General features: G+C 42.8%; 1 protein-coding gene across 8 annotated transcripts in view; it reads right to left on the bottom strand.

The window, feature by feature from the left end:
* MAGI2 (membrane associated guanylate kinase, WW and PDZ domain containing 2) overlaps window positions 1–20,751 on the bottom strand; it is a 1,201,350-nt gene that overhangs the window by 396,347 nt on the left and 784,252 nt on the right. For all 8 annotated transcript variants that reach the window (XM_075017288.1, XM_075017279.1, XM_075017302.1 and 5 more), the window contains exon 5: window positions 7,130–7,340. In XM_075017288.1, the coding sequence (XP_074873389.1) occupies window positions 7,130–7,340 (211 nt within the window). The remainder of the gene's footprint in view (window positions 1–7,129; window positions 7,341–20,751) is intronic.

The following is a 20,751-nucleotide window of genomic DNA, read 5'->3' on the forward strand; positions in this document are numbered from 1 at the left end:
CATTCTAAAGTCGGCTTCATTCATTTCAGTGAGCGTTTTGATGTATGAACTTGCTTAAAAATTTAGTTAGGCTAGTTTGAGCAGAATTTAAGAAAATATCCTCCCTTTGAAATCTAAATCCCCTGGGTACACCTGGGAAAGACAGAGAACCTGAGATCACTTACTGCTTGGAGTCCTTGGAGTTTAAATGAACAATTCACAAAAGCCTCAAATGTAGCAGGAACACAAACTGCACTGTATGACATTTTTTCATCCAGAGTGATTTACATTTTAAAATGTCTGTTTTTATCTTTAATTTAATAATCATGAGATGATGTTTACCAATCTTTGGGGAGATGGTATTAAAATAGGGTTTTGTTGTCCTTTTTATGTTTCTGTTGTTCACTAAGGTAAACAGTCTCTTTTATGACATAAACCAAACTGACTAATAAACAAAGAGGCAATTTAACAGCTCTCCACAGCATAGCATCCAAGCTTAACCCTATGAAGTCTGAACAATATGAAGAACCAAATGATCAAAGAGATCACATTTTGTTCAGGGCCTAGCAAATAATCTTACATTTTGGCAGCTGAGCAATTCTGTATATTAACACGGTACTCAAAAAAAATCTTAATTCTTTGCATATTTTGCATTCTTTTTATCCTGTCTGTGCTTCTCATTACTCTGCTGAATATAACAGACTGGTGCAAGTGAAAGATGGCGATTGCTACAATTGTTACATAAACTATCATATTTTCAATAAAGAAAGGAAGCTGCACCATCAAACAAATTTATGGACAGGCTTTGCTTTACAAACAGTAGTGTTATTAGCACTCACTTTATTTCTTGTGAAATATATGCTTATTTTCAACTGAAGTCATTCCTGTACTTCTGATCATTATAGCAACTTGGTGTTTTGGTAACAAAAAAATCCATACATAAATCATATATTTTTTCTTGCACAGAGTTAAAAAATGGCTCACATTATACAGTGGCTTAACTGAAAGCATGCAAAAATGTGCAAAGATTACATAAGTGCATGGGGAACGACTCAGAAGTATGTTTGAGCTACTCCTCAGGAAAGCTAATATATGCTCTGCCTGCTCGGGGTAAGTTACTATATTTATTATTTTTTCTTGAATAAGCATACTTGCCCTTTTCAGCAAAGATCACTTGTGTTTCAACAATTTCTGCACTTTTCAGACTTGCATACTCTTGAGGCTATCAAAAATGTTAGTCATATTATTAGCATACACCGAAGTGTAAGAATAAAGCTTTATTTACTTTAATGATTTTTATGGAAACATCACTGCAAAACTGTCTCTAAAATAAGAATCTCAAAAGAGTGTTAAACCATCTTAATGGCCATAGTAGTGGTAGTAGTAATAGTAGTAGTAATAATAATAACTAAAAGCCCTACTGCAGGCTCCGCTTGCAAGCGGAAGTTGGGCTAGAAGAAAATCCTAGACAGAAACCTGCGGTAATACATTTACAAAGTGTATAGGCTGGGTCCTGCACTGGTTGGGGGATGAGCTCCATTGGGGACTGAGCCAGGCCCTGGGCTGGCTGGGGGAAGACTGGAGCTGGTGGCGGGGAGACTCCATTTTGGGGGTTTGGGCTGGGCCCTGTGCTGGCCAGGAGAGGCCCTGCCGTCAGCAGAAACGGGGGCTGGGGGTGATGGGAAACATGACAGAATCTTGCCTGGAGAGACAGACAGACAGATACAGCAATAATAATAATAACAATAATAGTAATAATGAGGTGAAGTTTTATTATATTGCTTGGTAAACCCTCTCAAAGCAAAGCATTTCTTCTCTGAATGGTGCTGTCATTTGGGGACAAAGTGATTTTTCCTCTGTTTCTTGTGAAGTGCAGCAGGAGTCAAAAAAGCGAACACAATGTTAGGACCCAGCAGGAAAGGGATAGGTAATAAAACAGAAAATATTATAGTGACACTATATAAATCCACAGTACACCCACACATTTAATGCCACATATAGTTATGGGCACCTTCATTTGACAAAATATATGTTAGAATTGGAAAGGTGCAGAGAAGGGCAAAGAAAATGATTAGGAACATCAGGCAGCTTCTACGTGACGAGAGATGGAAAAGACTGGGACTGTTCAGCTGGAAAAACAGATTAGTGAGGGTGGATATGACAGCAGGGTTTAACATCAGGCATGATGTGGACAAAGTGAATAGGGAAGTGTTATTTACACCTTCACATAACACAAGAATGTTACATGAAATTAATAGATAATAAGTTCAAAAGAGATGTAAGGAAGTACTTCTTCACACAATGCACAAACTCTGGAATTTGTTGCCATTGGGTGTTGCGAAGCGTCAATGTATTATTCTACTGTCATCTACACTTGAACAAAAAACCTGACACTTCCTGTTGGGATGAGATGCAAACAGGCCTATGGGAGGAGCACCCCAGGTTTCAAAAATTAGTCTCTGAGCAGAGAGACCACTGTGCCACACTATTCTGAACATCTGAAAGGTGGGACCTTTGAGGTGAATCATGATGGTTATTCAGAACTGCCAAAGCTACATCATCTCTTGAGAGAGGTGATTCAGTCTATCTCTCTCTGTCTGTTCACAGAGAGCATTATTGCTCTGCAGAGTGTGTCCCTGGATGTGGGAAATGAAAGCCCAAATAAGCTAGTCCAGCAGTTGGCAGCCTTCAGCATTCTGCTCATCATGGTAATCTGCTGATGGGCCATAAGACATTTTGTTTACACTGACCATGGCACCTCCTCACCTCCTGTAGCTCCCAGTGGCCAAGTTCTCAGACATGGGATGCAAAAATGTGAAACAATGACCACATTGCTACTTTACAAATATCTTGGACAGGGACCTATGTGAGGAATGACCACGGAGGTTGTGGAGGATCTTGTGGAGTGAGCAGTCAATTTGTCTGTCAGAGAAATGAGTGGCAGATCATAACACACACAGATACTGGAAGTTATCCAAGATGGAGTTCTTTCAAAAAATACAGGAAGCCCTTTCATTCTGTCTGCTATGGCTATGAAGAGGTGGGTGTCTCACTGAAACAGTTTGGTGCAGTCTATGTAGAATTCTACTGCTCTTGTGACTTTTAATGTGTGTATCAGCAGTTCCTATTTGTGCATAGGTTTGCATAAAATACAGGAAGCCAAATTGATTGGCTCATAGGAAATTTGCTATTACTACAGAAGGGAATCTCAGATGAGGGAGTAAGTATATCTTATCTTTAAAGAATACTATATACAGTGATTCAGATGTTGTACAAAAGGTAAAGTAAGTAGTATATTGCTAACGGGTCAAATGGTGGTCTCGTAAGTTTCAACAAGACCAAGTTCAAGTCTATGGTCTATGCTTCTTCTCTAATAACACACTTTCCCCACTTTCCAACCTGTTTGTTCATTGACAGTATCGGAGGTCTCGACCTCTCAGAGGATGAGTTTTCAGACTCTCCAGGCTGATGCTTCTTTCTCACTGCTGGGCAAGAGAATGAAGCCCAAAACTCAGGTATGTCAAGAGTGGCACTTCTGACTGTAGTAGTACATGGGTGGATACAGGGCTTCCTTCTTCCACAGAAATGTTACAGAATCTCTTCTCCCTATTCTGCTTAGCCTGGGGCTTAAATTCCCCACAGCTCTGCCTCTTGTTTGGTGAGTAACACTCACCAAAGCATTTCAGGCATCTAGAATTGCAGTCAGCCACTGGCATAGATTTTCTGCAGCCAATGGAAGATTTAAAACCCAGAGTCCAAGTCATTCCCCAGCATTGGGCATCAGCACCCAGAAGAAGTGGGAGCTGACACTCCACTGAATTTTGATAAAACTGTTAATGAAACTAACGCTTCACTTTATACATTAAGAAGAAAAACAAATTCTCTGAAAGAGAATATTGGCAGAAGCAAGCCAATGTGCTCTGATTACCAATCATGAGTGTTAAGAAGGAACTGAAGAAGAGATACCACCAAACAGCACCACAAAGTAGGAGAGAGAACCTGCAGGGCCCTGATAGGTACCATTAAGGGAAACATCTCTAACTCTGATGCACTGAAGTGGATGGATGTCTACAATCACTTACCTTTTTTCTCCCCACAGGAAACAATATAAGAAATGGCAATTCAATCTTCCTTCCCGTCTTTCCTCTCTAAAGTGCACTAATGCAGAAAGAACTGTGACTTTAGGAACCCTTCATTGCCAATTGACAGCAGGTTCAATGTTCCGCAACAGCAATTCTTATGAGGCCTGACAATCTCTCTACATGTAACATATTGCTGTCCTAGAATACATCTATAAAGAGTATCATGAGAGGTGTCAAATAAAAGCTTACATCAGACAGGTTATCATAAGCAATGTGAGATGTATGCATGGTTGGTATATAAGGAATTGCATGTAACTACTAAAAATAAGTTTTAAACTAGAAGAAGAATTCACAAGCCTTTTTTTTCCTCCAGAGAGTAGAGAAGATGTATAACTCACTGTCACATGTAAATTAAGCCAACGCAATGGAAGCCACATTTTCATGTGAAGTTAGGAAAAAACATCAAAAAGTCTTGTGGCACCTTATAGACGAACAGATATTTTGGAACATAAGCTTTCGTGGGTAAAGACACACTTCATCAGATATATGAGTGGGGGGAGGGTGGTTTCAGAGGGGTATTTAAAGAGTGGGGTCCCAGTAAGAGAGAGGGCCAGAGTTGACAAGGTCTATTCAGCAAGGTAGAAATGGCCCAATATCAACAGTACTTATTAAAAGAGGAAAAAACAAGTCAGATCAGACAGGGGGATGTGAGCCATTGTCAGCATCTAATGGGGAGCTATCAACACCCAAAGCAGAGAAACTGTCTTTGTAAACTGCGAGCCACTCCCAGTCTCTGTTTAATCCATGGTTAATGGAGCCAAATGTGCAAATCAATTGCAGCTCAGAGATTTCTCTCTCCATTTGATTTCTGAAATTTTTTTGTTTCAGAACTGTCACCCTTAAATCTGCCACTGAGTGTCCAGGGAGATTGAAATGCTCTCCCACAGGCTTCTGTACATTACTGTTCCTGATGTCTGATTTATGTCCATTTATTCTTTTACAGAGAGACTGTCCCATTTGGCCAATGTAAATTGCAGTGGGGCTTTGCTGGTACATGATGGCATATATTATATTAGTAGATGTGCAAGTAAAGGAGCCCCGATGGTATAGTTGATGTTTGGTTCTGTGATGATGTCACTGGTGTAGATATGTGAACAGAGTTGGCAGCGAGGACCGTTACAGGGGTTGCTTTCAGACCTAGAGTGACCGGTTTGTGATTTGTAGTGGCTGGTGAGGATTTATTTAAGGTTGGCAGGCTGTCTGTAGGCAAGGACAGGCCTGCCTCCCAAGGTCTGTGAGAGTGAAGGATCATTGTTCAGGATGGGTTGCAGATCACTGATGATGCACTGGAGAGGCCTTAGGTGGGGGCTGTATGTGATGGTCAGTGGTGTTCTCTTGTTTTCCTTGCGAGGCCTGTCTTGTAGCAGGTGGCTTCTGGGTACCCGTCTGGCTCTATCAATCTGTTTCCTCACTTCCTTAGGTGGGTATTGTAGTTTGAGGAAAAACCATGTAGCCCTTCTGAAATGGTGCCTTTGGCTGACTAACACAGAAGAAGTGTGAAGGGCAGGTAATGACAAGGCACCTCACAACCTTAAGCACCTCTGGGGAGCATCACAAGACTGCACCGGGGGTGAAAAAAAATAGCTGCGTCTTCATATCAATTCAGTTAGCTGTCATAGTGTGGATGTCATTTAGTGACAGCCACAATAGTTGTTTAAAGTCTATGGCTACGTCTACACAAGAAGCCTCTGTTGACGGTTTCCCAGCAAAACTTCTGACAGATCGCACCTACTCATAAAAGCCCAGCCCCATCTTGACAGAACTGCTAACTGGAAGCTTTGCAAACAGGGCTGCCCGGTGAACCGGAAGACCTGTCTGTTGACAAAAGGGCTCCGGAGCATCCACATAACTATTTTGTCAACAGAACACTGTCGAGAAAGGTATTATACCTGAACAGGGAGAGGTATAAAGCTGCCAGCAGATGTGCCAGGTTTTGCTGACAAACTGTCAACAAAGCACATTTTGCATGTGGAAGCTCTGCGTTTTTTCCTGAAAAAAGCCCAGACTTAGCCTACCAGTTCATTTCTTAATGGTCACTGAACAGCGAACAGAAAATGTTTACTTTTGATTATGACATTTACTTTTGATCTATGGACAGCAAATGGATTTGATCCACTGACCTGGAGAAAAAAATATTCCACATCTTATTATCTGTTCCTGAGTCATTCAGGAGCCTTATTTTTAAATATTATTTCATGTATGTATTTAGATTGTATCCATAATATTTTCTATATTTTCTTCTGAAAACTGAATCCTCTTTTAGAAATAAAACATTATAGGACAAAGAAGTAAGATTCTAGCAATTGCATTACAATGTATATGAGCATGAAAGGGTGGCCTTTTATGGAAGCCGAGGCATACAACTGAGTTGTGCTTTTCTTAAACATAGATTAGTGTTTTCCACCTTTAACTATTGCCAGAAGAGCACTGTGTTTCTTAGCTACCTCCCTTGAAAGCAAATGTTGTTTATGAACATTAGCCGTAATCTGGAAAAGGTTACAAATTCCTGGCACCGGGTACTAAATTCCATCACTTGCATGACGTGCATGATTTCTCTGCTGATTCATACTACAGGATCTTGGATTATGCATTATAGAACATTTCAGTACAAGTTGAACTTCTCTGATCTGGCATTCTTGGGACCTGACTGGTGCCAAACGACAGAATTCCTGAACCATGGGAAGTCAATATTTTCTAGAAGCACTACCAACACTACCACTGCTTACTGGGTTCTTAGAAGATATGTAGAGGTAAAATACAGCTAAATAATAGAACAAAACACTGAGAGCTAGGATAGGTGCCTGTCAAGAAACTTTATGGGACTAGGGAAAACTTGGCCACACTCATGATAAGTGGATATCCGGATAACTAAAATCATGCAAGACCTTGGATGTTACTGGACAAAAGTGTGCCAGATGAGAGATATTCAACCTGTACAAAGCACTTTTTCCTACACAGTTAGACATACTATTTTCAATAGAAAGAGAGAGAAAATATCCAAGACTCACTCAATAAAGTAGACTTCCCCTTTTTCTGTGTAAGCCATTTCCCAATTATCAGGCAATGGTCCCAACTCATCATTCTCTTCAGGTTTTGTTTGCTTTGTTACATCCATATTCTCCTTTGCTTCTTCAGGCTGACTGTATACTGGTGCAGGATAAGGCTGGGAAGAAATCTCACCTGAGGCACCTGTATTCTTCTCTTCATGTTCACTCGATTCTACAAGAGAAGAGGAAAAAAGACTTTCTTATCCCTGTGTTCGTAACTCATTGCATGAAAGTCTGTGAAGACAAAGATTTTATTGGATTTTCTGCCAACATTTTCTTTAACCTAGATTACAAAGCAACAACAGCAACAAACGTAAGAAAATAAAGACTTAGACATACAAGGGCAAACAAGCTTTCCATCACATGGCAGAGCTCGGAGGTTTCTGTGGACTATTTACCATATATACACACTATTGGTTCTCCTCCTTAAGGATTCTTCCTCTCTCTCTCAACCTCCCATGGGTCACCACAAATCATCTGGTAGCAATGATAGGAAGGCAGCCTTGTATCCAGTAGCACTACCTATCACAGACCCACAGGATTAGTGCTACACCCCAGCTTTGGACCTGTCCCTTACAGGAACCCCTCTGATGTGCTGGATCCCAAGCAATCTCACTTTTCCTTCAAGCACATGGCCTTACCCACTTCTGAGACTGAACTTCTGGGCTTTAGCACTCCTGGTGGAGAGTGGTCCTTTCTTCAGGGACTAATACACCTCACCAAGTATTAATAAGAACACTCAAGCAGTGGTTTCAGTACAGTAGGTTTTACTAGTCAAATGGAACACAACTTAAGAAGTACTTAGGCTAAACCTTAGTCCATTCTCAACAGCAGAAAGCCCTAGCAAACTCCATTTTCTGGGTCTGCATGGCTCTCTGTAGAGAATCTTCAGGTAAGAGAGCATGAGCATCTTCCACAGCTCACTCGCATTGTCACTCTGAGTCTCTTGTTGATCTGAGTTGGTTTGTACCTCCTCTTCTGCTCTGAGAGCAAATTTAATCCCTTTTCTCTCATTGGTTTCTGTGAAGACCTTCAGCAGATGGTGAGTCTAATCTACATATTATGCATTAATTATATTGATTACTTAAGAATTCCCAGTTATCAGTTGAGGGCTAATGAGTTCTTGGCCCAAGATGAGGCCCAGTATTATTTAAATTATTAGAGTTGGCAGCCCATCCCTTGCACAACAACCTGAAATATTAGCCATCATCTTCCTCATCACCACCACTTTTACACCCATCACCAATGGCTGTCATTCTGGCTACATCTCTCTCTCTCTCTCCCACCTACTGCCCACAGGCTGTGATGCAACTTTTATGTTATGCTGATATTGCTATGTCTGATACATACTGAACAGGGGGTTCTCCCCTTTTCCTTATTTGTATTTCCTCACTTAAGTAATGTTGGAGTGTTCTTCTCCCGTAGGTTAGTATATGAATCATCTCAATTTATTATCATATACATCATTTTGTTGTCATGGCACTCCTGTTATTATCAGATTCATTGCCAAGTAATTTTGTCACTGGACTCATGGTCCTGCAGTAAGAAATTCCCCTTACGTGCTCTATTTTCAGTTCTCCTAATCTAAAGGTTTTCCACTGGTCTATTAATATGTTCCAAAGTTCATAGACCTCAGATCTTATGAGAACTGATAAACCTCTTTGCTTCCAGGATACAGGCTTTGGGTTCTTTCCATAGAATCATAGAATCACATGGCTGGAAGGGACCTCAAGAGGTCATTGAGTCCAGCCCCCTGCTTCAAGCAGGATCAACCCCAACTAGTCATCTTAGCCATGAATATGTCAAGCTGGGACTTAAATAGCTCTAGGGATGGAGATTCCACAACTTCTCTAGGCAACATATTCCAATGTTTCACCACCTGCAAGGTGAAGAAATTTTTCCTACTATCCAATCATGTGCTCCAGCCCCTTAATCATTTGCGTTGCTCTCCACTGAACCTGCTCCAGCACATTCACAGCCTTTCTATACTGGGGTCCCAAAACTGGATGCAATACTCCAGATGTGGCCTCACTAGTGCTGAATAGAGGGGATCAACTCCTGTAGATCTGCTCAAAGTGCTCCTCCTAATGCACCCCAATATACTGTTGGCCTTCTTGGCTATGAAGGCACACTGTTTACTCAAATCCAGCCTTTCATCCATTATAATCTCTAGGTCTCTTTCTGCTGTACTGCTGCTAGCCAGTCAGTCTCCAGCCTGTAACAATGCTTGGGATTCTTCCACCCCAAGTGCAGGAATCTACACTTCTCCTTGTTCAACTGCATCAGATTTCTTTTGGCACAATATTCCAATTTATCCAGGTCACTCTGGATCCTATTTCTACCCTCCAATGTATCTCCCTTTGCCCATCCACATTTGAGGGTAGAGTGTTCTTATTAATATGGTAGGTAGCCATCAACCTTTTTTCTTTACAGTAAACCCTTGAAATGCACAATTTCAAGGTGCACTCAACTCACATTAATGCAAGTTAAGCACAACTTAAAATCCCGCTCCCCCTGGCCGTTGTTCAATTTCCCCCACCCCTGCTCGCCACCTGCACATGCTCTGGCTCACCACCCCTCCACATGGCTCTGGCTCAATCCTCGCCCTGATTCAACCCCCCTGTGCACAGCTCCAGCTCACCACCCCCACCCAGTTCATACCCACCCGGCCCCGATTCAACCTTCTAGCCCCGGTTCAATCTCCCCTATGCGCGACACTGGCTCTCCCCCTCCTCCTCATTTGAAACCCCCTGTGGCCCAGCTCACCATACAAGCGTAGCTCCGGCTCACCATCCCCGTGCATGGCTCTATCTCAACTCCTCCAACCCCGGTTCAACCGCCTTCCCTGTGCACAGCTACAGCTCAACCCCACTCTCCCGCCCCTTTGCAGCCCTAACCCAACCCAGGCTTAACCCCTCTGCCTCAGTTCAAAGCCACCACTAGGCTTAACGCTCCCCAACCCCAGGACTTACCTTTCAAAAGGAGCTCCAGGTGCTCCTGCTGTTTCCCCAGCTGCAGAATGTGTGTTCTGCCAGGGGGAAAAAGCCCCTCCCCGACTTACAGGAACTTTAAGTTGAACGAGGGTTCATGGGAACACAACACTTGCATAACTCGAGGTACTACTGTACTGCTAAATATAATGAAGGCAGAATATAATGAAGGCAAGCTAACCCAATGGAGACTGTCACATGAGCAGGTCATCTGTCCACGTCCTTTCTAGGCAGTCAGCTGTTGTCTGTTCTATGGATTGTATCTTTACAGTCAAGTTCCTCAGATGTGGATTGTCACCCATTAAAGGCTCTTTGTTGGCTAAGTACTGCTATCCCCTCACAAGCTATACTCTCAAGCCACACCAACTGCTGAGGTCTTCACAGAGACAGCCATTTGGAACATAAATATGTAGACAATATGTATAACTTCAACTACAACATGATTCATACCCAAAAGTAGGATTGCCGTATCCAGCAGGTTATAACACTAAAAATGATAAGTCACAAGCTACATCTCACCCACAGCATTTCTAAGTTATGCATATTGATATTCATAACCTATTTTCTATACAGCATGGAGGGGGAGTTGTCACAGGTGCATCACAGTACAATGGTGTTTGAGAGCCCCCACCATAGATAAGCCAAATGAGTATTGTACTCAAAGTCCAGATGGAGGCCAAGGATTGAAGTTGAGTCGGAGTCAATCTGAGAATCTAGGAGTCAGGAAGCAGGTGCAATCTGGAGTGAGTCAGTAATGTGAGGAAGGTTTACATAGTCAGGCCCCCCAAGTAAAAATGGTTAACAGTAGCAGGGCAGACACATTCTGTTCATGACTCACAGACCATATTCTCTGATTCTTGTTATTTCAGGCTCATCAGAGACAAATCCAGTCTGAGTCTCAAGGACATCAACTTCCAGCAGCTGTTTCTGTGTTTTGTAGAGCCCCACTGCTTCTGTCAAAGGCCTAAAAAGTATAGCCTTTGAGTTCTCCATAAAATAACATGCCCAACCTGCTGCATGATTCCTCTTTTTTCTGAAACATTATGTTTTGTTTTCACAGATTTTATATACCACTTTCGAAGTATCTTTTCAAGTGACTTTTTGCAGTGTTACCGACTTGAAGAGATCAAAGATCAGTTGACCCCCCACCCCAAAAACATGAGATTTTTCTCAAAATCATGAGTTTTTCAGCTGTCTTTTGATTTTTGAACACCTCCCGTTCAACCCAGGTCAGAGAATTTGGTCTGTCCTCTTGTGGGAAGAGCTTCTATTTACTCTGGGGAAGAAGGAGGGTAGCAAGCTTGGCCTCCAGAAGCTCTGATTAGTTATTCTTTCCCAGAGGCAGGAAAGTGGGGCAGAAAGTCATGTTTCAACTAGCATGATATTAACATGATTCTCTTGTATGCCAACAGGGTCCATACAGGCAAGGTAATGCTCAGCATGTTTACAAATCACAACTCCGTAGTGTTCACTGCTGTGCCATGGAGAGAAGCCTTTTGATGGCTTATGCCAGCAGCATTCTGGATATTCACAGGCCTGTTTGAGACATTGTCAATGCCCTGAAGAGCTCGCAATCTAAATAGGTAGCATACAGAGACTAGAGCTTGGGAAAGCGAGCAAAAATGTAGGAAAGGGATAAAATAGCTGAAACATGTCCAGTCAATTCCAGGCTTGTTTTGTTTTGTTTTATTTTGTTTTTAGGGTGAAGAAGGGCTAGAGACGGGGTTAGTTTCACCAGTTTTTCTCCAGTGCCTACTATCACCTTCATAATTCATTACTCACTAGCAATCCCTTCTCCTGGCTAGTACAGTGACTAAAAGTTATCCAATTTGTGGAGATTTTAGTAAGTACGGGTTAAACCTCTCTAACTTGGCATCCTTGGGACCTGACTAGTGCCGAACCACAGGAGGTCTATATTGTCTAGCACCATTACCAACACTTCCACTACTTGCTGGGATCTGAGAAGACATTTAGAGGTGAAGTAGAGCAAAATAACAGCACAAAATTCTGACAGCCAGGTCTGGTTGTTGTAAGCAAACTTTATGGGACCACAGCAAACTTGGCCTCACCCATGATTTAGTGGATATCTGATTAACTAAAATCATGCCAGACTATGTTGTTGCTGGACTAGAGAGTGCCAGAGGTTTGACTGTATATAATATCATTTGGTCCTTGCAAGCTTAAGAGCATGGCACAATGCCCAAGGAGGTGTGGAAGTTACTTCTGAAAGTCTAATGTCACCTCCATTTGCCTACAATCCTTGTACTTCCAATAGCTAACTCATACTTTGTAAAGCACTTTGAGGTACCATGAAAATTAATGCTGCACATCTGTTGCATTACGTTCTATTATATTTTAGGAAGGTAATGATTATGAATTAAGGAAAGCAAGTAGTGCTATTACTGTGGATTTTAGATTTAGGCTCAACAGTTTTCTCAAAGGTTCTTCTCTATTGCTCTTAGAGTGTTGAGGAATTTTCCACTTTATCCATATTTTCATACTTCCACCCAGAAGTCTTTATGTCACTCCCACTGTTTTTTAGGGTTGTAAGGTGAGATGAGGTTTGTATTTGAAACCCATTAGTTGTTTTTTTTAAACATCTGCAGGAATTGTTGGTCCATAGCACTAGCAGCCCCTGCCAACTTAGGATGTGCGAGATCAGAATCCAGAAAATTTCTGTACGGAATTCCAAAACACTGCTATCAGAGTTGTAACTTGTCTCTGAACTGCCAAACCTCTGATCTGAAAATCTAGCTATAATCTACCTGCAACACATATAATCACCAATACTAAAGTTTTGAAGGTCAACAACAGCCTCAATTACTCCACAGTCCTTACCTTTCGCCCTTAATTTCTCTACTCATTTCTCCAACAGAAATAATCTCAAGGCAATGTGCAGCCTTTTGAAATTAATTAGCAATTTTACTGATAAAGTGTGAAACAGAAAGGAAAGAAAAAAAGATCCCTTTCATTGTTAAGATGATGTTACACAGGTAAGAGAATTAAAAAGTAACAAGAGTTTGTATTAGTCAATAAAGTAAACTGGTATAATTCTGAATATACAGAAAACAGATTTTCTGAGTGACAGGATGTTATTTGTAAACAGTCACTCTTCTGAGTAGAAGGATCCTTTAGGAAGAGGTACCCGTGTTGTCATATTCTACTATCCACAGTACAGGGATGCTCCTGGACCAGAGAGCCAGGCCAGGAAAGCAACCAAGAGCCCGGCAGCCCCATGTGAGAGGCCCAGGAGCAGAGCTCAGGTGTCCACTGGCAGCCATGCAGGACCGGGGCTGGGGAGATGGGTAGCTGCCCGTAGTGAAAAGCCACAGCAGAAGGGCTAGGGAGACAGTGGCAGGGAGCCACAGCTGGAGGACCAACATCGTTTTCCAGGGAACAGAGATGGGGGCCATTAACCTCCCCAGTCTGGCATAAACTCTGCCATGAAGCTTCTATGAGCTCCATGCCAGTCCCAACCCTGGGTGAAGGAGGAGAGTTGGTCAGATGTGTGTCGATGCGCTGACCGTCAAAAAACAATACAAATGAAATCTGATGCCAGTACAGCTAAATGATAAAGATGCCATCACGGATATCACCCAAATAAACAACGTCTGTGATACCAATCGAGCGATCAGGGTTGGATTGATAAGTTGGCTACTGAAAGAAAATTACAACTAACACATATGCTATGCATTGGAAAATGGAATGTCCGAACTCTGTGGGCAACTGGAAAATTAGAGCTGCTTCGGAAGGAGACAGAGAGATACCGATGCGATATACTTGGATTGGCAGAGATGCGTTGGATCAGATCAGGAGAGAGATGCAGTTGCAAAGTCATTTGGCCAGGAATCAAAATGAAGCATGAAGCAGGAGTTGGATTCCTTCTTAGCAAAACAACTAGAAGAGCATTATTAGGATACAAACCGGTGAGTGCAAGAATGATGGTAGCGAGATTCGAAGCAAAACTGTTCGACATCTCAGGCATTCAGGTGTAGGCACCCACATCGGACACTATGGAGGAATAGATTGGGTTATTCTATAAAGACTTGACAAAGACGGTGGAGGAGATACCGGCGAAAGATGTGTTGATCATTGGAGGAGATTGGAATGCAAAGGTTGGAACAGATAACGAAGGTTGGGAGAGAGTCATGGGAAGGTTTGGATATGGAGAGAGAAAGGAACGAGGTGAGAAACTACTGGAGTTTGCTACAGAGCATGAGATGGTGATCTGCAACACGAGATTCCAACAAAAGGACTGTAGAAAGTGGACGTGGCGATCGAATGATGGGTAGTCCAAGAACATGATAGATATGATTTTGATAAGAAGATGGATAACATCAGCACAGCAGTGCTAAACTTTCCAAGGAGCAGATATAGACTCAGACCACAGTCTAGTGATTGCAAACATCAAAATAAAACTCAGAAGAAAATGTAAGACACAGTTGAAGAAAAGAAGAGACGTGACAAGGCTATGTGAGGAAGAAACAGGGAATGCACGCAGAGCAGCGATCAAAGAGAAGATTAAGAATACTGCCACAGAAAAATAGATAAGACAGTCGCAGGGATAGCCATCACTATAGAAGAGGCAATTGACCAGACTGTTCCAGAAGAAGAATAGGTCAATAAGAAGTGGATTACCCAGGACACACTGAAGTTGGGTCAAGAGAAGAGAGCATTGAAGATCAGAAGAGATGTCTCTGAGATGGCAGAACAGCAATACAGGGAGAAATGAAATGAGGTAAGGAAAGCAGCCAGAAAGGATAAGGAGAAATGGTTAGAGGAGCATTGTGAAGATACAGAGAGGTATTATGGAGAATTTAAGAGCAGGGAGGTGTATCAGACTGTTAGGAATATTAATAGGAAATGGCAACCAAAGCAGATGGCTATCAAAGATGAGAACAAAGAAGCACTCATGAACAGAGAGGATTATGCAGCGATGAACGAGATATTGCACTGGCCTATACAAAGCACAGTTGGACCTGAGTGTCTCAGAGAGACTGATTGAAGAACTGAAAGAGATATCTCCACCGAGCACCAAGAGCAAGACCGATATTTTGAAGGAGGAAGTAGAAAAAGCAGTGAAATGACTAACGAACAACAAGCGCCCCAGAAATGATAAGATCACGGGAGAGATGATCAAATATTGTGACAGACCACTGCCTGGGGGCTACAGAATTCTGCAGGAAGGCAGGTAAACTGGCTGGTGGGGGAATGCTTTCCTGTTTCCCAACTAAGGCAGACAGCTGGGGGCCTCATTAACCATTAACCACAGCTGAGTCTAATCAGCAGTCATTGGCTAGCTGAGGCCCTGCACTCCCTATAAAAGGTTCCCCCTAGCTGGTTGCAGGGGGGCAGGTTTTGGAAGGTGTGTGCAAGAGCAAGAGCAAGAGGTAACACAGGGAAGTGGTGGGTGAAGTGGCCCAGGAGTAGGTTGCTATGGTGGGGCAGGGGAGAAGGCTCTGCCAGCAGCCACTTGACCTTGTAGGGACCCTGGGCCAGAGTCCATGGTAGAGGGCGGGTCTGGACTCCCCCCACCCTTCCCTGAGGGCTATTCCACTGGAACAGATGCGGGCCTGCAAGGGGACTGGCTTTATTGTGCCCCACTTGGGACTTGCCTGTGATAAGGATGGCTCGCTAAGCAGAGACGCCTGCCTCTGGAAAGGCCTGGGCAGATGAGGGGTCTCCGTGAGTCTCTGAGGCACAACAGAGAAAACTGCCAGGAAGCGCAGGGACCCACAGGGGTTGACAAGGGACTTTGTCACAATATGGAGGAGAAAACATGATTCAGGAAATACACCGACTATGTAATATACCATGGAGAGAAGGGAAGACACCTAAGGAATTGAAAAATCTGTGCTAGTGACAATACCCAAGAAAGGAAGCACACTGGAGTGCAAGAACTACAGAACGATTGCTCTAACGAGTTATCTAGGCAAGGTGCTGATGATGATACTGACTGAGAGATTAAGATTGCAGATAGAAGAACATATAGCAGATGAGCAAGCGGGGTTCAGAAAAGACAGAAGTACCATACAACAGATATTGGCACTAAGACTGATAGCGGAAAAAGCTTGACGAAAAAACAAGAATGTATCCACTTACTTCATCAATTTTCAAAAGTCTTTGACAGTATGGATCAGAAAGTGACTTGGGTGGTGTTGGAGTCATACGGAGTGGATATCAGACTGATATGGTTGTTGAAGGATATCAATGACAATGAGGAGGCAGCGGTGAGAACATGCGGGGAGTTGGGAAGTTGGTTTAAAACAAGTAGAGGTATGAGACAAGGAGATCCAATATCCCCAGGTATCTTCATCTCACATCTGGAGAGAGCGATGGACAAGATCAAGGAAGAGGTAGAAGGGGTATCTGTGCACGAGAAAAGAGTTAACAACTTGAGGTTCGCAGACGATATAGTTATCATTGAGGAAGATGAAGAGAAGCTGGCGAAAACAGTGCAGGAGTTAAACAATAAAGGGAAGAGGTACGGACTGATTATGAACATCAATAAAACAAAAACAATAGTATTTGGACCTAAGGAAATAGGAAGGCAGATCAGTGGCAATGGTACTGAACTAGAAAATGCAGAGAATTTCACATATCTGGGGAGTAACATAACGTATGATGTAGACCGTAAGAAGGAAATAGCGACTAGAATAGTGAAAGCGAAGAGTGAGTTTGAAGGCAATGGATAAGATCTGGAAAAGCTGCACTCGGGGCTGTGGGACAGCGTGTGCAGGGCAGTTTGGGGTGGGGTGGCATGGCTTGGGATGGCTACACACCCTTCCCACACAGACACACACACACCATGCCCAGTGCTCACACCTGCACCCCTGGCATCTCAACGCAGGGAATCCAGACAAGCCTAGGTAATGCTGGCTGCAAAGTTCAAGGCTCTCTCCCTGGGCTGGGGAGACCAGCAGTGAGGGTTGGGCAGGACAAGGCAGGAGCAGAGTAGTGCAGCTCACTAACATCTGGCTTGCTCTCCTCTCTCACTGCCTCCCGTGTGGGTCATGGGCTGCTCAGCAGCAGCCTCTGGTGCCCTCTGCCTGGCTTCCCTGGGAGGCACGGCGCCACTGCATGCAGTTAGCTCAGGGTGCACATGGAGCAACAGCTGCAGCTGCTCACACACGGATAGCCAGCTTTGCTTGCCTGTGACTGTGCCAGCAAGGAAGCTGCAGGGCTGGACAGGCAGGCAGGGCAGGAGATAGGGGAGGCCTGGGGAGCCAGAGGAGGCCATGGTGGGAGGGAGACTGATTGCTCAGCACCCCCCTCTTTTTGAAATTTCATGCCCCCCTGAGGGAGTGCACTCCCCAATTTGAGCACCCTGGCCACATGAATCTTTTCTTGAAGCCCAACTTCTGGAGTCATACGACTAGGTGACTGTCTCAAATGCCATTAAACAAATAAACAAAAATGTTTCCCACACCTTGTCATTGCAGACAAATGTTTGAGTATATGAACCCTAAAGAGTAAAGAGTGTAGACCCTCACTGGCTGTAAACTAATGTATATTCCATTCATTAGTATTATGACCATTTCTATAAGCTGGAGGTCTGCCTAATAAAATCAGGAGGCATTTAAAAAATTCATAATTTCTAAGCTGATCTCAAAATTTATTGGGGCCTGATTTATGAATACATTAGTTTGGGGCTATATTAGGAAACTCATCTTTACAACTCTGAAAATGAGCAATAAAGGTGATGACATTTTAACAAAATCCATTTCAGAGGAGAATCACCCACACTTTACATTACAGACTGGACATTTCACTCACCCTTTGTTCAGAGTGCAACACTGTATTTCCAAATCTCAGAACTGGAAAGGACCTTAAGAGGACATTGAGTCCAGTCTCCTGCACTCACAGAAGGACGTATCACCATCCCTTACACATTTTTTTAAAAAAAATCTAACCTGGTCCCAGAGACCTGAAGGCTCACTCAAGGACTGAGCTCACAAGGTCAGGTTTATGAGGCCAATGCTCTAGCCACTGAGCTATCCCTCCCCCTATTAATATTGCCTATCTTGTTGTGTGCATGTATGTTTCAAAAGTTTCTGGTAAGTTACATGTGTTTCCCGATTCTCCTCCAGGGCTGATAAGAGACTTCACCAGGCCATGGGGATGGCTGGCTCCTGCCCGGGTGGAAGGGATGTAGCCTCATGCCACATGGGCAGGACGGGAAGCTAATCTTCTCCAGTCAGCCCTTCAGCGCCACTGGGCTGTAGGGCACATCCCGCCACAGGCACCGACAGTGATTCCAAGGGCTCAGGGCTCTGGCTGTTGCTGTTGAGGTAATGCTGACCAGGAGCCCCAAGCCCTTTTATATCACTAGGCCCAGGGCAGCTTCCCCTCGCAGCCCCACATCAGCAGCCTTGTTCTCTTCCTATAAATATATAAGTAATGTAACATTTGACTTAAAAATAGTGATTTTGGTGAAAAAATGTTTAAGTTGAATAAGAACCAAAGTGTTACAGCAACTCTCCAACAGGTAAGCAAAATACAACACAAGATATTTTATAAGTATCTGCCTTCAGGTAACATTCTTGATCTAAAATGAGCTGCTGAAATTGTCACCAAAGAAAATAATCAATTCACTTGTTATCAGGTGCAACAGCCTACCAGAGACACTATCTTCCCGATGGAAAAGATTATATGCTCCAGTTTTCAAAATACATTCAAAAACAATTTAGTGTAGTACATCAAGAGTGAATGCCTTGAAAAGTAGCTGTGGAGGCAATGGACTCTTATTACCTCAACCCTTTATTGCATAAGTTAAACACAGCACATTCAGAGGAAAGGAGGAGCACTGAGACAGCTGGTATTAGAATATATATTTTAAACCACTGTAAATAGAACTAAGTTGGATAATTTTGTTTCATCTATATAGTAATAAACCCAAATAAATCTTAACAATTGGCAAGTTACTAAATCAGATGAATTGTCCTCTGGAAATGTGAATTGCTAGGTTAGTGATACATTTTCTTATGTCTGAAAATTACCCCTAAAGTATTGTATTTGACTATTGCAGAGCTTGGTCCTTAACCCAAAGTTGCTGCTGGCAGTTCAAATTGTGGTGTTGTCTTTTTACTTGTAATCTAACACTTGGAAGCTTCCACCTAACCATGTGAAAAGAGCATGCCGGTTTGGGTTTTAAATTTAATGCTGCAGATAATTCATGCATATCTTGTTCACATCTTCACAACCATGCATTTATGCATACTGTTGGGAAAAACAGACTCCTACCGTCAAAAGTAAAATCAATCTCCAGAAAGTACGAAACCTTGTACGTTTGGAAGAAAAGAAGCAACTAAGTTGCCCCAAGCAAAACAGATGTCGAATAAACTAAAGGAAATAGTATAAAATATTAATTTTAAAGCTTTTTACAGCTCTTCAGAAAAAAAAACTAGTTACAGTTCTTTTTATGCAGCATTGGTGTCTCCTTTTATGAGTCAGCGATCTTTTTTTAAATCAGTCCTGCATAGGGGTGGGCAATAAGTGACCCAACACAGTTCATTAGGGCCAGCTGTTGGAAGGCTGCCAGACATTTTTTTTAACCTGAGGGCACATAGCTGTAGTACGCCATTTTCATTCAGTGGAAGCTGTGGGAGGCAGCATGTGTCAGGGCACCACTTCCTGCAGCTGCTGTTGAACAGGAATGGTGAACTGTGGTCAATGGGAGCTGCAAGAGGGTGTATTTGCTGGTGCCCAGGTAAACAAAATAACTCGCAACACACCAGGGTTAACCCTGGCATGCTGTGTGTAGCCTGCGTGCCACTTATTGCTCACCCCTGCTATACAGCAGTAAGACCCCGTGGCTTATAGCAAAAAAGTTTTTTTTCTCATATTGAACCTCAGTCCCACTTGCTGCAGATTAGGCACATTATTTGTTGTCCTGCATTTAGTGGACATGGAGCACAGTTGATCACTATCCTCTGTATAATGGTCCTTGACAGACCTGAGGTTACATCTCACTCTTCTTTTCTCAAGACTAAATATGTCCAGTTTTTTTTCACCTTTCCTCATAAGTCAGGTTTCCTAAACCTTTTGCCCATTTTTGTAGCTCTCCCCTGGTCTCTTTCTAATTTGTTCCTATCCTTGCTGAGTTTTAGTGTCCAGAACTGCTCTCCATATTACTCCAGTTGGGATCGAACTACTGCCACATACAGTGGGACAGTCACCTTCTGTGTCTTACATATGATGTCCTCTTAATACACCCGAGAATCATATTAATCTTTTTTGCAGCCACATCACATTGAAGGCTCGCATTCAGTTTGTGATCCATTATAATCCCAGATCATTTTCAGTGGTATTACCATTTAGATGGCTCTTTCCCTTTTTGTATGCTCCCTAGCAATGTAAAAGCATGTTTCATTTGGTTTGAAAAGTTGTAAAAACAACTTTGGAGAAAAGAGTGGAGCCAGACATGATGGCTAGTAAAATACTGAATCACAATGTGGTTGTTCTGGAGATTGATTTTACTTTTGTTGATAGGAGCCTGTTTTTCCCAACAGTATGCATAAATGCATGGTTTATGAGTGCTATCCACAAATACTTTAGACCACCTAAATTAAATTTTTAAACTAGTATGGTGAA

The sequence above is a fragment of the Carettochelys insculpta genome, chromosome 1, assembly GCF_033958435.1.
Source record: "Carettochelys insculpta isolate YL-2023 chromosome 1, ASM3395843v1, whole genome shotgun sequence".
NCBI classification, from domain to species: Eukaryota; Metazoa; Chordata; order Testudines; family Carettochelyidae; genus Carettochelys; species Carettochelys insculpta.